The 15,623-nt window shown below is 40.1% G+C and overlaps 1 protein-coding gene and 1 long non-coding RNA gene across 2 annotated transcripts in view; both read right to left on the reverse strand.

The window, feature by feature from the left end:
* The window catches only part of LOC135983166 (uncharacterized), a 48,499-nt gene extending 41,820 nt beyond the window's left edge, over nucleotides 1-6,679 (reverse strand). Inside the window, exon 1 of the long non-coding RNA XR_010600695.1 lies at nucleotides 6,552-6,679. This is a non-coding gene — a long non-coding RNA (uncharacterized LOC135983166). The remainder of the gene's footprint in view (nucleotides 1-6,551) is intronic.
* A 3,323-nt stretch (nucleotides 6,680-10,002) lies between these two features.
* On the reverse strand, nucleotides 10,003-13,082 carry NKX2-1 (NK2 homeobox 1). Its single transcript, XM_005304388.4, has 2 exons — nucleotides 12,567-13,082; nucleotides 10,003-11,398 (listed from the first exon to the last, which is right to left on the reverse strand). Exons 1-2 carry the CDS (start codon nucleotides 12,931-12,933, stop codon nucleotides 10,728-10,730), a joined length of 1,038 nt encoding a protein of 345 aa, XP_005304445.1. The 5' UTR covers nucleotides 12,934-13,082; the 3' UTR covers nucleotides 10,003-10,727.
* Nucleotides 13,083-15,623: the final 2,541 nt, after the last annotated feature.

Consider the following 15,623-nt stretch of genomic DNA (forward strand, 5'->3'; position numbering starts at 1 on the left):
CCAACTGTGTGCGCAAAGCTGGTAAATGGCACCTGTCTTGCACAGGCAACTTGACTTTTACTGCGTTTTGCTGCTACTGCACATTCTCATTTGCCCACACACCTCCGGCCCACTACTTTTCTTATTGTATTGACTGTATACAAATAACACCAGGAGCTACTGAAGTATGAAAGGCTTTTAGTTTTAAACGTTCCTTCCAATCGCTGTAGGAAGTTCTCGGCTCAAATTCCTTTTAATTTGTATTTGGAGAGCCTGGAAATGTTCTTAATTGTGACTTCGGACAGTTCTTCAGAATTAAACTCTACGTAATTAAGAACGAGCTGACCTAAATACATTGGGGACACCATTTGGCCCCTGGATCCACATAGCAAGGAGAGTAAGCTTATCCATAAACTGCAAAGCTGACCCTGCCCTGAGGTAACCTCCCTCCAATTACATCGTACGTTTGTCTGAATTTAGAAGAGGATGTTAGGTATCATTTTGAATCAATGCCTAGAAGTCTAGACTCCTGGAATAAAGAAGAGGTTCCTCACGCTAATATTTCGTACAGGATATTTGAATTAAATGATTCATAGCTTGCAGGGTGTCAAGAACAACAAATTCAGTTTTATGGGGCCTCCACCCATTCATTTCAAAGGGCGTTTGGCCTGAGTAAAAAATGCAGGATCTGATCCTAATTAGGAAGCTTACTCTCTGCAGATTGGAATGGATAAGTATGAAATAATATTTGAGGGAAGCTTATTTCTCTTCAGTGGCTAAAACGAAAACATCTGCTCACATTTACAGCATCAGCTACAATGAAACTTTAAAATAAAGTACTTAAAATACAACTAATGTCAGAAATGTGTTTTTGTAGGTCGGAGTAAAAACAGAGGAGAAATGTTTCTAAAGATAATATGGTAGGTTTTGGTGTGTAGAGTCTGAGAAGTGAAAAGGCAACCAAATTAACTCCCATAGCAATTTGTGAAGCTGTCCTTTCTGTCCACACTTGAATCCCTTTTCTCTACTTATTCTTGGTAGATGGTTTAAATTTAGTATCAGAGGGAAATACCAAAAAAAAAAAAAATCTGAATACAGGCGCTCTTGCTTTTACTGCATCGGTCCATGTATTTATCACTGTTACGGCTTTAACAGGAAACAGAGGTGATAGTAAAAGATAAAATCAATAATTGTTGAAGATGACTGGGTTCTGTGTTAAGCAACTATGTAAACCCATCCATCATCAAGTGAAATTTGTGTGTAATATTTTGAAAGTAGGTAATAACAGTATTTACCTTTTCCTTACTAAATCAGCTTCTTAGAAGGTTACATTTTCAGGGCTGATTTTTCACTTCCTAGTGGTGGAGAATAAAATTGTGTGTATATCAAAGGGGGTGGGAGTTTGAAGAAAGCAGGGGTGCTGAGTCCGGAACTTAGTACTGTATTTTAGCTGCAATTAGTAAGTGTCTCCCATAAAACTTATCGCAGGAATAGTTAAGGGCTATGATCAACTCAATTCAGAGCCAAGATACCTGACTACAGTAAATATTATTCAGTGCCCCCTGCCAAAAAAGAACCCAGAAAAAAATAAGGTGTGTTATCTTTTCAATTATGAAAGCTTTTAATTTTCTATTGGTTATATGCAGACAATCCTCAACTCCCATCACCACTCCCGTCATAAATTATGATGATTACTGAGGTCCTGTAGGCCTCTTATCTTCTGCCACTTGAATAATGAGAAAAAAAGCTTTATAGAATGCAGAACAGAAAATATTATCAGGCTTGTAAGATGCCTCTCTTAAGAAGTGTTGGTGGTGGGATGGGTAAGCCTGGAGGGGCTGTGGATTGTAATATGCAATTGAATCAGTGATGCCATATTAGGGTGTTATGTTTGTCTGGTTTTTACTTTCAGGTCAAAACATTTTTGTTTGTTTGTTAAGAAACAAAATATATTGCTTTAAATTGCAAAACTTTTCACCTTGTAGTGAACAACTGTAAGGTGTATGAGTTTGTTTTCAGAGGCTTGGCACAAACACAATAATAAAAATGACCTGTCTCTCACAACTGCATCTCAGCTATTTCCAACAGTTGGACCCTGTGCACTTATTCAGGCCCTGAGATTCACTGCGAGAACACTTAGCTACTGGCGCTGAGTGTTTCAGAAGATTTTGTTTCTGAAGAGAACTTCCTGTCTGTATCATTCTAGTTTCAGCACGATGTGTCCTTTATACTTTTACATTTGTGTATAGTAGCTTCTATTTATAGCCCTGTGCAAATGTTCTTCATCCAGTCCTTACTTTAAAAACAAGTTAGCATTTTCCACAAAATCATTTACCCAGTGTACTCTTGATTAAATGACTGTTAACCCTAAGAGACTAGTAGGACAATCAACATGCTTTTTCAATCACCATTCTTTCTTGTTTTTTTTTTTTTTTTTTTTTTTTTCACCAGGGAGTCTCGCTGTGGGTCAGAGCTTTGCTTTCTAAACCAATTAAGTCATATTTTCAAAAGGAATATTAGATTAAAAATGCATCATGATTAAAATATAATGTAAAAGGTCTGAAACTGGAAGAAAATATTTAGTGCTTGTCTACAGCTTCTATCACCTACCATCTACTCTGAATGCATTCTGTATCTTTCAGCGTGTCCGGCTCTCATGATTGCAAATAGGCCTGTTTTCAAATGGAAATAGGACTTCCAAACTGATTATGTGTATTGAATCGGAATCACTCACTAGATCCTCTTGTTTAAAATGTATTGAAAAAAGGATGATGGCTGCAGACCTCTGTAACCAGCTCCTTCTCATCTCAGGGAGGTCGATCTATTTTGCAACTTTTTGCCATCTGAGAATGTTTCAGCTAGATAATTGCGTTATTATTGTATAAGGGCGGTACGCTGTCACACAAATAACCCCAACCCTCCTCCCCCACTACCAACTCATACACCCCTTCAACTACCCTCCTCAACCCTAACCCCCACAACACCCCCACCCATCCAGCACCACCACCGACCTCCCCAACACAGACATACACTCATCACACCTTCAGCTGCCACCTCCCCCCCCCATCTGTCACAACACACCCGTTCCACTTCTACCCCTAACCTCCCCAACGCCATCACAAACACACAGGCTGCACCCCGACCGCACAACGGCCACACAAATGCGGACTCCACCACAATAGCTCTAGCACACCACCACCGCCCCGGTCCTCCTCCCCCAAACAAACTCGCAAAGCACACACTGTTCCATCACCCCTTCCCCTAAACTCCACACACAGAATGCGGTGCCCAGCTTTTCAGCCTGAGTTCTGCTTCTCGACCTACGTTACTCTACATTATTCCAGGACAACATACACACGCGTGTGTGTGTCCTCACACACTGAATATATTGACGATGGTTTCCATTCGAAGGATCCTTCCAGTGATACGCAGTGGCAGCTTTCAGACATGTTATATTTTCCAGAGAATAACCAATTAAAATACAGAATGATTAAAAGATTGAAAATAGCTGGAATTGGCAGAAAGCATTCAATTCCCAGTAATCTAAATGCCTTGTGCATGTGATAGATATTTTAATCCCCCCCCCACACACACACACACACAAATTCAGAAACAAGATACTTTGTATCACACACATAGGTAACTATACTATAAATATAAAATGATTCACGTTCTGATATGAAGCGGTAGAGGCCACGCCTAGGTCCTAATTTTTAACAAAAATCTCAAGCATATTCATTTTTAAAGTGTGGTTTTCTTTTAAAGGACAGAAATACACGTCGGGGCGTAAATAAGCAGTTACAAGATAAGGCGTATGTAGCAAAATGCTGGTAGCACCTTTGCGTTTTAGTAGCTATCCGGATAGAATTAAAATAGCTAGAAACGGGCCAGGTTGTGATGGTTTTACTCACGCACCTAATCCCACTGAGTTAAATTGGATTACTTTCATGAGTCAAGCCAGCGGGATTTAGGCAGGATTGTGCTGTTATCAATGTACCTGAGCACATTTTAGTCCCATGAAAAAGTATTCAAATCGAAACATTTGTCAGCTATTAGCGTTTAACAGACGACAGTGCTGGGGTAGTTGTAACCTGCCCACATTGCTTCAACAAGAGAATTCACACACACTTTTTTTTTAGAAGGCACAGCTGGTGTACCACTTCCTTCTTTTTTTAGCACACTAGCTAGGAAAGGGAAAGTCTGTTTAGTTAATGGGCAGTGTTCTTCATAAACCTTTCTCTCTATAACTTCAGTACTAAGCAATTTTTGTATATGCTGGTCCATATACTTTTGATTACATTAGTCATAAGCATACTTAAATAGGATACCATGTTATCAGCCGTAAATAATATAAAGCATCACAATTAGAAGAAATTATTAATTGGATTTAGGGTTAGCATTTGCATTTGAGTAAAACAAATGATCAGTTTGGTGTTTTTAATTCTCTCTCTCTCCCCTCCGCCCCCTCCATCCCCCTCCACATTACAATATAGCCATATATGATAAGGAGTAAAAGAAGCTCTCAATTTATACTTTGGGATTTTCCATTGTAGTACCTGCAGTCCAGTCTAGAATTATTGGGTTTTTTTCCGTACTCCATAAATAATTAAACAAACAAATAAATTAAATTAATGAGCTAAGCACCTTACATACAAAACTCCTTTGTTATTTATTTTAAGGCTGCGTGTAGGTCACAATAAATTGAACTATATTGAAATTTGTTACCACCCACTACTCCCGAAATCTGCCTGATCACTACATTAAATGAGCAAACACTCTTTCTGAAGAGTTATTTCTCACTTTAGTGAAATTATAAATGATAATCATTTTAAACCGGCTCCTATTTCCATTGAAGTCAATGACAAAGCTCCCCTGGGTTTAAATGGGAGTAAAGTCAGGCCCTCTATTCCATACTGAGGGGTATGTTTTTAAAACATATAGAACACTTTGGCATACTATGTTTTAGCTGATCTTGAAGGCCTTTCATTTTATGCTCCATTCTGTTTTTATTTGGGAGATAAATCTCGGGAAACGATTACCTGTCAGGAGAAATCAAGTCAATTTTTTCCAAGCACACACCCAGTCTTGAGGTGTTTTAAGGACAAACCTTTTAAAAATATATTAAAATGTTCTTATGAGCTAGAAATGAGGAAATAATTTTAACAGTTTAAATAATTATCAATAGATGTTGGAGGGAAGAGGAGAAAAAATGAAGAAAAAAAACGAATTAAAAAAAAAACCCAACACCCCACCTTCACTTAACTATTCGGTTTTGTTTCAATGTAACATTTTCTTCAACTGAGCCTGCTTGGGTTCTGAATGGTCCAGAGATAAATCAGCTTGTCAGAGCAGCATCTATGCAGGTTGTGCCTAGTATTTATATATTTTTAAATGTCTATGTTAAATACTCTTTTTTTCTTTCTTTCAATAAGAGAAACTGATGCAGAAAGAGGAGAACGCTAAGGTGGCTATATTTTATTACTATCATGATTGATGGTATTCTCTGTTTTAATAACAATAATACATATCTTAAGAAATCGGCACGTTGGGAGTAAATGATCAAAACAAAAATGGACACAAAAGTATATTATTTATAAGTGCTTCTGAGAAACAAAACAAGTTTGCCAAACAAAAGCACTGAGAGAAACTCCAAAAGAGCGGCGTCCTGGAGTTACATTATTAGGTCACTAACAAACTGAAATGAACTCAGCCACTTCAGCTGCACCTTTAATATGAAACAGAAAGTTTGTTCCTTCAAAGTTCCCAGGTGTGCGCATGTTTGGATGCTTTTAGCACAGCATTACTTGGGAAAATTCACTTTCTCAAAGAAAAAGGCCACTAGATCTTACTCTTACTTTAGTTTTCTGTATTGAAACTATGTTGTCTTAATCTCTTATATACACATTTTCTGAATATCTAATCAATTAAGTGCTTCCCCGAGAAACACTTTAAAGAACCATTGCAATGATAAAGCAATGTATGGAAAGATATTAGCAGTTCTGATCAATCGAATACAAGAAAACTTTTTAAGTGTAGCAAGATAATTATGTAAATTCATTTGCTAGGGAGATGCAACCCACACGTTGATTAAAAATCACATGAATAGCCCCAGTGTTTTTATCAAATAGAAAAATATTTTTAAAAGTATATTACTCAATTTCACATCTCGTTGTTAATGTGAGATATGGACGTAATTATTAAAACGGCTTAAATATTACTAATTACATTGTAAATATTTTTTAAAATTAAACATACTACTTTAGAAAAGTTTATATGTGGCAGCTCGGGTCAATGAAGTCATACCCATAAAACTGGTTTTCATATCTTCGCTATTATTATAAAAATGATCAAGTTTTTTAAAAAACCCGAACCTTTAAATCTAAGCTTGAATCTCACAACTAACTTTTTCCACTTTCGGTTTTCGAAGCAGTTTTCGGCATGCTCACTTACTTTAAGCATTACAAAGTATTTTAATTTAATTTTATGACAACACATCTTACTCACTTTCTTTATCCTAAACTGACCAGAAGCCTTAGAGAAAAAAGACATAATATATAAAGCTTTGACCTTACCTGATCCCTAATGTGCTTGCAGCCAGAGACAACCAGATCTCATTTCGTGTTAATCATCAATTTGCCATAGAAGACAATATTTCTATCTTTGTACCCATTTGATACATATATACAATTTACTTGTTGGGGGAGGGGGCAGTTTCGATGGGAATCATAAGAGGAACAGCTGGTCAGATAGAAAGATAGTGTCAACTTTGCGCCAAACATTGCCATGAAAGGATTGAAATTCTTCAGGAACCATTCAGTGTTTACCTCCAAGTTCCCTTTGTAAAAGCAGTCGCCATGAGTAGTTAGAATAGAGCTCACTCCCCAGCGAGGCCCTTTTACCTGCTGTCTGCAATAAAACTCCTAACATACTTTTTTTCTGTGGCAACTTCCCTTGGTGTCATTTTAGAACTGTCTCAGATTACATTGTTTGGGACCTGCACTTTAAACAACTAACTGTATTAGGATATTGAACTGCCTTTTGAACTAAAATGCAGGCAATACACATCTAGATTAGCATCCCGATTGGTTTTCTCGTGTGTATAATAATCATCCCTGAACTGCTTCTTATTCTGACTGCAGGGAACAGAAATATCATCTTGGCTCAGACCCCAAGATTGGAGATCCTTCTGATTGTGTTTCTTTCCGAGACTCCTCAGCTACTGGTGGTAAAAGGACGTTGGTTTGAAACAAAACTGCGTTCATACCGAACAGCAAATATGGCGAAGCCCTGATTTTTTCCCCCTCCAGCCTGCTGTGCCACTACATCCACACACTTCATGGCACTCGAGCATGAACTCCTATTTACAGCAGGGAAAAAATGCCCTCAGCAAATCTCGTACATCTATAGGCAGTGCCAGGGGGGAGCAGAAGGAGGAAACAGCCATTCTTTATTAGATCTCTTTAACTACAAAAAATATATATATGGTGCCCGTGGTCTGATTTGTATATGTGATCGGAGACATTTGGAAATGTATTTCTCTTCCATCATTTCAAAGATTTTAATCACTGTTCTAGCTCCCCCCGCCCCCGCCTTTTTAACTTCCCATTATTCGAGTTCTGCATTGATTAACAAGCGACTGAAAATCAGTGGCATGGGAAGAGGCAAGGGTTTACATAGTAGCATATATTTTAATTTAGGGAAGCTATACAGTGGGTAAATTCCCGCGAGTCTGTTCAAGGGATATTTTAGATTAAAATGTTTTAAAAGTCGTTGGAATATCTTGATCGTAATGGAAGACATAACTGGCTGTACAAAGAAGTCTATGATAAAAGGCTAATAATACGGTGTCATAAAAAAAACTATAAATTTGTTAAAGAGGCAGTTTGTTTGCATTTCTCCTGATTGATATGTAAATACAGTTTGAATTGTGTTTGCTTGGTCTCTAGTGCTTTATAAAGAGATGAATTCACCTTTCTGGGGAACAAGTAAACAGACTTTAAACTAAGCCGACATCAGACAAAGTGGAAACGAGTTTATTTAATCGAAACTAAATTTAGTTTAAGAAAGATAAGCCAGTGTACATAATAATCCATTACAGTAATTACACCCACCACCAAATATGTGTTTATGAGGTTGTCTAGATACAATAAAATTCATTTATTGCCCAAAGTCTATTATGTTAAGTCGCTAGCTGGTTCCACACTAAACATGCCAACTTTATTTCTCCGTTCCATGAAAATAGTTCTAGGATTTTCCAATTATTGCTAGTTCCGCTCGAGTTTGAAAATTACCGGGTTTTGGAAGGAGTCTAAAAGAAATCCCAAGAAAGGGCAAGTGTCGATTTAAGCATAGCATTTCTTTAAAATTGGGAGAGAGTAACTAGACCTACTAAAAATGTATAGCATTAAATATGCACAGATCTCCTCTTGGGCCAGGACCTAAGAACAGAAGTTTAACACTTCAAAGAAATTCCAACCAATTTTCCTGTGTATTTCTATTTTAAATGACAGCACCGAGCACTCAGTTTAGGCTCTCTGAATGCTAGTTTTGACTTATACTTATAAATTTGAAATTAATATTCTTAATAGAGACAAAAGTAACGTTAAAATATGTTCTAGCCCATTTGATAATCTTCCTCTATCAACCTACGGAATACTATAACAATTCCCGCTGACACACGTGATGTCCTCCAGTTTAACAGAAGGATCCGATAATCTTTTTATTCTATTTTCTTTTTCTTATCCAAGCTCTCTGAGTAACACAAGGGTATCGAAGATGATAGAGCCCTCCGGCGCTGCTACAAAAACTGTAGATTTGTTTGTTTGTTTCCACTGCTGGCTAATTCCTTTCTCGCTCCGTCTCAAATAACAGGCACTGGTTCGTGATTCTTCAGCATTTCAGAAATCTTTGAATTATGAGATTTATTTCCGCGTTTTAATTTAAAAATCGGAGGGAAAATTACAACTAAGGCGGCGATTTGGAGGAAATTGGGGTCTGAGGTCCTTGATAGGATAGGTTAACACTGGGTACTTCGGATTTTCAGTTACACTCACAAAAGAGATGTGATGGGCCAAAAGGCTTCTGAATTTAATGTATTTGTTGATTGTCCAGTTAAAAGCTATTTCACAATATCTACTTTGTCTATTTACACCGAAGTTAACACATATCTCTCTTGAATCCCTATAGTGTTTACATCACTAACACATGCACGTCTGTTTCTCAGCTACACACATACACCCTCCCTTCTCTTCACCTGTTTCTTTACAGCCTAGTCCAGACACCGAAGCAAACGCAATCTGCGTTAAAACGAAACGCGCCCTCAGCAAAGTAGGTTTCCCTGCCTGTTTGTAAGGATGAAAGCTGCAGGACAAACTGAAGTGATTCGTTTGCACCTGTGTGTGTATAAAATGAAAGACATTTTTATAAAGAAAGTTAATTCAAACTACACGCCGGACACAATAAACTACCATTTTATTTTGATTATAAATAAGGTGACTGTACTTTCCTTAAAATACAAGTACATAAAACCTGGTAGAAATGATCTTTGTACAAGTTATTAAAACTGGACACGCTTTAAAACGGTTGCATTTGCTAGCCTGTCAGTGGGCTACTCATTAGTTTGTTTCTAATAACCTCAGACATTTAACTTCTCTTGAATGCCTTTTGGAATTTCAGTGACTGCTTCTGGAATACTTTCCTTTCTCTATGAATAACCATCTGCTGGGGCTCCCAAGCCTGATATTTAGCTAATCAATTCGGACTCGGTTCCTTCATTAGATAAAACAGGAATATTGTTATCACGTATATTTGCTTATCACTTCCCCAGACCCTGGGCCTGATCCTGCTTCCCATGAAACCAATGGGCCGAACTCCCCATTGACTTCAATGGGCGCAAGATTTGGGCCTTTTTGCTTTTAGTGTCAGTATTTATTAGCATCCCCATTTGTTTTCGGGGGTGGGGAGAGAAATCTACGGGGGAAAGCAAAGGGAAATAATAATAATAATAATATAATAAAAAGAATATTTGTAATGTGTATAATTTATTAGAAGCTTCTTAGGAACTATATTTAAGCCAAATATCTACATAAGTTTACAACAGAAAGAGGAGACGTGCGGAAATAACAAACTGCCAAAGGATTTACACGGATCGTCCAATGTCCATAAAAAAGGTCGGGTGTGTGTTTTGGTTTGATTTGGTTGATTGTATTTTTTTTCTTTACAACAAAATATACAGGTTACTAAAAACTATGGGTTTAGCCCAACTTTTGACAGCATTATACAGCTACAGATTCACATCAAAAGTAAGGGAAGAAAAAAATGCCAAGCTGTGACGAATCGATATCTCCATCCGCGGGCCCTGGCGGCTGGGCTGGGGGAGTAGAAAGGGGACCTTTCCTTTTGTCTGGGTGACACTAATGGTTTTTTGGGGGGGAAACGCCCACCCCCTCCCCTCCGAAAATCTCTGTATTTACATGCAAGGTCTATTCGCTGGCAAAGTGTACATTTGAAATCCAAGCCTTCAGACCATGACCACTCATGGGCTCCATTCTGCAACTGCTCCATGATTTTTGTTTATTAAATACTCATTTAACAACCTAAAAGTCACTCTCTGTCTCTCTGTTTTAGGGGTTCCTCAAAGAACCGCTCCTTAAAAAATAAAAATAAAAAAAAATAGTTTGAACAGGACAAAGATTTGTGTGACTGGGCGCCTCTGAGCTTTCTTTACAAAAAAAAAAAAAAAAATCCTCTCACCAGGTCCTACCGTAGAGCAAGGTAGAGCAAGACATGGCAGTGCCATAGTCAGAACTAGAAGAGTTTAAGTGAGACAAACTGGAGACCTGGCTCTGGAGAGACGAAGGGCTGGCTGAGTGCTGTCCCAGGTCTGGAGACTGCCCTGCACTGTTTGGCTGGTGGTTCTGATGCTGTCCAAGGCTGTTGCCATTGGTAGCCACTGTGATTGCTGCAGCTGCCTGCTGCTGATGGGTCTGGATAGCTGCCGTCGGTGTGTTGGAGCCGGCTTGACATGGCTTGCCATCCTTGACAAGCACGGGCACCGCCACTCTTCTGGGAGACTGCTGCTGTTGGCAAGAGCTGTTGTCCTGTTGCATCTGCTGCTGCGCAGCTTTGTCTTTGGCCTGGCGTTTCATCTTGTAGCGGTGGTTCTGAAACCAGATTTTGACCTGAGTCGGAGTGAGATGTATCATGCTGGCTAAATGCTCTCTCTCCGGAGCCGAGAGGTATTTCTGCTGCTTGAAACGTCTCTCCAGCTCGTAAACCTGGGCCTGGGAGAAAAGGACCCTGCGTTTCCTCCGCGGAGTGCTCTGGAGAGGTGCCATGCTCTTGCTAACGTCTCCCAGCGAGCTCAAGCTCCCCATGCCGCCCATGTTCATTCCAGAAGACGGCCCCATAAAGCGGGATACTAAAATCAAGAAGATCACACATTTTAAGCAACACGGTTAGCGGCACAGGACTGCCTGGGCGAGAAACGCTTTTCGAATACTGACTCCAAAGCCAAGATCCTCTCCCCAATTAATCGCCTTCCCAGTCAAAATCTATTCGAAACCCACCTAAGCCGGTTGCATTGGTACTAGCGCACCACCGAGCCAGGCAGGGCTGTATACCGCTGCACGCTGTAGGGAAACAGTTTGATAACGATTTGCGCTTCTTCCCTCCCCCCCAACCTGTCTCTGTCTGTGCTATTCCAAACACTTAGGGGGTCATACGGAGGAAAACCTTCACCAATAACTGAGTATGTACAAACACGGGCTATCCGAGAGCTGGAAAGAGGACACAACAAAAGCAGTGCTAGGAACATACAATAGCTGGTGCAAGTTTCCACCTTCAAACGGGTCTCACCCCCCTTTCGAACCACGCTCCGTAAGAAGAAAACATCTCGCTCCGTATAGCCTTATTAAACGAATACACGCGAGTTCCCCCTTCCACCACCTTCTGTGTTAAGCAGGCATGTGTGGGGCTGAGACAGGATAGGTCAATAACTAAAGGTCGATTTAGTTGCGAATTATTCGGAATTTAGGTTGGAAGGTGTTTGTATTTAAACGAGTCCCTTGCCCTAATGACAATGTTTCCCGCGTTTCCGTTCTCTGTCGCCCTTATCTGCACGGTTGTTTATTGCAGGAGGCTTGGGAAGAGACCCCCCTAAGGACACGGCCACCCAAACGTTTCCTCGCCTACAGTGAAATCGCTCCTATCCCCCGTCGGTTCTCCTTCGGCAAGGGAGCGCTGGCTCACTGGGGCCGGACAACACCTTCCCTCTCAGTGAAGCAACCCACGAGCCGGGGGTGAAATGGAAAGCGAGAGACAGGGGATACCGAGAAAGAGCTAAAACAGGTCAGGAAGCCGGGAAAAAAATACCGATCGTATCAATCCTAGACAGCCCTGCCGCGATCCAGCTCTTTGGGCTGACCTGGTTTCGACTTCAAGCCACTTTCCCCCCCTTGTTTTCCGTCCCCCCCCCCAACCTCTCCCGCTCCAAAACCCGCACTGTACCGCAACCGACATGGTTTCTCCAAGTCGCTACATTGGAGCTGTGCGTAAAGTTTTGTCCGCTGGTTACGGGGCTCACTTACTTGTAGAGAAGCGCGGGTCCGGGTTGGCCCCGTACCATCCTGTGGCTGAAGCACTGTTCCTCATGGTCTCCTGGTAAGGTGGAAGCTCTCCCATGTTGCCTAGGTTGCCGTTGCAGTAGCCCCCCATAGTGGTATGGGAGAGTTGGGGGACGCCTGCCGCTGTCATATGGTAGGCAGCAGTCACTGTCCCGTTGTGGCCCATGGGGTGCTGCTGCATTGCTGGCTGAGAAACCTGAGACTGCCTGTAGGCTGCCAAGGGAGCCCCCAAGTTGCTACCCTCCATGCCCACTTTCTTGTAGCTTTCCTCCAAGGGACTCAAGATGTCAGACACTGAGAAAGGAGTCGTATGCTTTGGGCTCATCGACATGATTCGGCGGCTGAAAAAAAAAGGGGGAAGGGGAGGCAAATCTTTTTTGCCAAATATTCTGGTGTTGCCTTAACGCCGATCTTGTTGGATGTACACGTAACCGAGTGGACGAAGTCCGCCTTAATTGGATTGAGTGGAGGCTCAGGGCTGCCTTTCGTTTGTTTTAGCCAGACGCCAGGTTTTAGGCTGCCACCAGAGGCGGGGCATAGGCACTAAAGCAACAAGACAATAGAAGCCTACATCTTGCCCAAGATAATTAGCTTACATGCTGATGACAAGGTAAACACCTTTAAGTTTTACTTGTCAGGATTTTTAATGTCTTTTTTTTTTAAAGACCCCGTGAGCACAAGTAATTTTATTTTATTCTTCTGGGGTGGCAGCATTATGGATAGGGAATTTCATGTCATTTGTAAAGACAAATTTGCTGAGTTAAAGAGAAATGACTTACAATTCTATTCCGACTCCTAACATTATAGCCTCAGCCTTTGTGAGGGATGGCTAGATAGAGTTTAACATTATGGAACAAAGGGATTTATTTCCCCTCTCTTCCCCCCTCCCTCCCTCCTTCCCCACTAAGTTAGACTTTAAAGAAACATTGAAGGGAGAAATCTCTCCTAGAATAGTTTGAGAATCTAACGTTCATATCTGAGGTACCGTTTCCAACACGGTGCATTGCACAATACCAAGAGTCCTAGAGATGCCCAAAAGATTGTCAGGTATAAAGGCTGACTAGTGAACAGCACCTGCATTTTAACAACCTTGCAGAGGAGGTTTCTCTATAACATATATTATAATAAGTCTTAAAATGCAACGCCACAATCAGCGTCTGGTTCTTATACATTAAATCATCAGATCGTTTTGCCTACTTTTTACTTTGAGAGAGATGGAAGCTTGCTTGCAAATATGTAAAGTAATGATAGGTGACAGATTGTTGAAAAATATCTTAAAACAAAATGTCATTCGTCATTTTCTAGCAGGAGCAGTGTCAGAGGTTTTCTATGGCACCGCTAAAGATGGTTTCTAAGGTTATTTATGAATCAAGGAAGTTAGGGATGGAAAAGACCTATTTGGTCATCTGGTCCATCATCCTGCCAATGAAGGTTTGATTTCTTGAAATGTTTGATACTGTATTTTGCCCAATCTAGTTTTAAGTAAATGTAGAGTCCATTCATATTAATACATAATATGTCTCGAATAGTTAATGTGACTCAGATTATTGCCAAGACTTTGAAGGACTCTTCCAACTTTTACAGTAACTACAAATCACACATTTCAGTGTCTCTCCTGAACACAACGAAAAACCTTCCACGAATTTTAACACACTGGCCCAAAGGATTGGGAACTAATTTAATAAAGGGATTATCTGAATATTAAGAAAATTGCAGCAAAGGTGCAGTTAACCTAGTGACTTTAAAGCATCAAATAACTATTTAATAATCGCACTTGTAAATATGTTTGTACTCGTTCCTGCTTAAAAATGCAAAAGTGCACTTGCTACCCGGGAATAACTAAATATCTTTGTCTAAAGTGGCAGCATAAATGGCCAGTCGCTTTGTGACTGTGCTTGATATTAGACATAAGGATCATTTTACTTCAATTGGGAGGCTCTCATTCAGTAGGCAAGAAACGGTTTAGGAGAAAGTAGGTTCCCGTATGAGAATTAACACCCTTCAAGTATAAGCCTGCGCCTTGATTATACTTTAGAGCTCTGCAAGAGGTGAGCTTTTCCACACAAATATAATCGGTGGAACTTTTTTTCAGTCAGGGCCTCAGTTCCTCTGCATCAGTTCAACTGCCTCTTTAGGCACCAGGTTATCTCCAGCCTTAATACCGAAAAGAGGGTTTGTTGTGAGTCTGTTATGTCGCCTATAGCATATCCGGGAAGGACAACTTTTGGTTAGAAGTGCGTCTGCTTTGGAGGCGTCCTGTTTTCTTTTTCACATCTTTAGTTCGTCTTTCTAATTACGTGGAACATTTCCTTCGTTGGCTTTGCCAAGGGATAATTGCATTAATCTGTCATTTTTTACACATTTATTTCAATGCTCTCGTTGATGAGACTATTCAGTTCAAAATTCAAAGCTTTTTTCCGGATTTTCCACATAAATCTCGTCCGTATTTTATTACGTTAGCAAAGGAACAGGACATAAAAGTATATGGAAAAATACTAATTCTGCAGCCTATGCGGGCAAGAATAATATATTTTTGAAAGGAGTTTACATTACATTATACCTAATTCCAAAACCACTCAATTATTAATCTCAGTTTAATTATTGCAAAAAGTTATTGTTAGTGGTAAGGAAAAGGGATGTTTTCTATTCAGGATATTAGCTATGTATATGACACGTCTAAAAATCCTCCGTATTTTGCCTTTCCTACCAAATATCACTGGAACCTGTATCTTTCCGAGTAATGTCTAATTGCCCGTTTAATATAGCACAGGCTTCCTATCTGACGATAATTCTGCACATACACTATAATAGTGGGTCTTGGTGCAGATGTGCCTTTTTAATGTGTTGAAATTATTTCTTTTTCAAAACTTTTCTGGTTAATCATTCTTATTTGTCCTGCTGTTCGAACGAATGCACGTCAATGGCCTCAAAATATTCCTCAATTAGATTAACCCGATCAGTGCGGAGGTGGCTTTGTGCTGGATCATGGAAAGGAAAGTTGATGTGATTGTTATATGTGTC

The sequence above is a fragment of the Chrysemys picta genome, chromosome 4, assembly GCF_011386835.1.
Source record: "Chrysemys picta bellii isolate R12L10 chromosome 4, ASM1138683v2, whole genome shotgun sequence".
In the NCBI taxonomy this organism is placed as follows: Eukaryota; Metazoa; Chordata; order Testudines; family Emydidae; genus Chrysemys; species Chrysemys picta.

Excerpts from the sequence above, each read along its gene's own strand:
- NKX2-1 (XM_005304388.4), bottom strand. The coding sequence starts at position 12,933 with ATGTCGATGAGCCCAAAGCATACGACTCCTTTCTCAGTGTCTGACATC. Across the intron at positions 11,399-12,566 it reads GGACCCGCGCTTCTCTACAA|TATCCCGCTTTATGGGGCCG; the intron begins GTAAGTGAGCCC and ends TCTTGATTTTAG.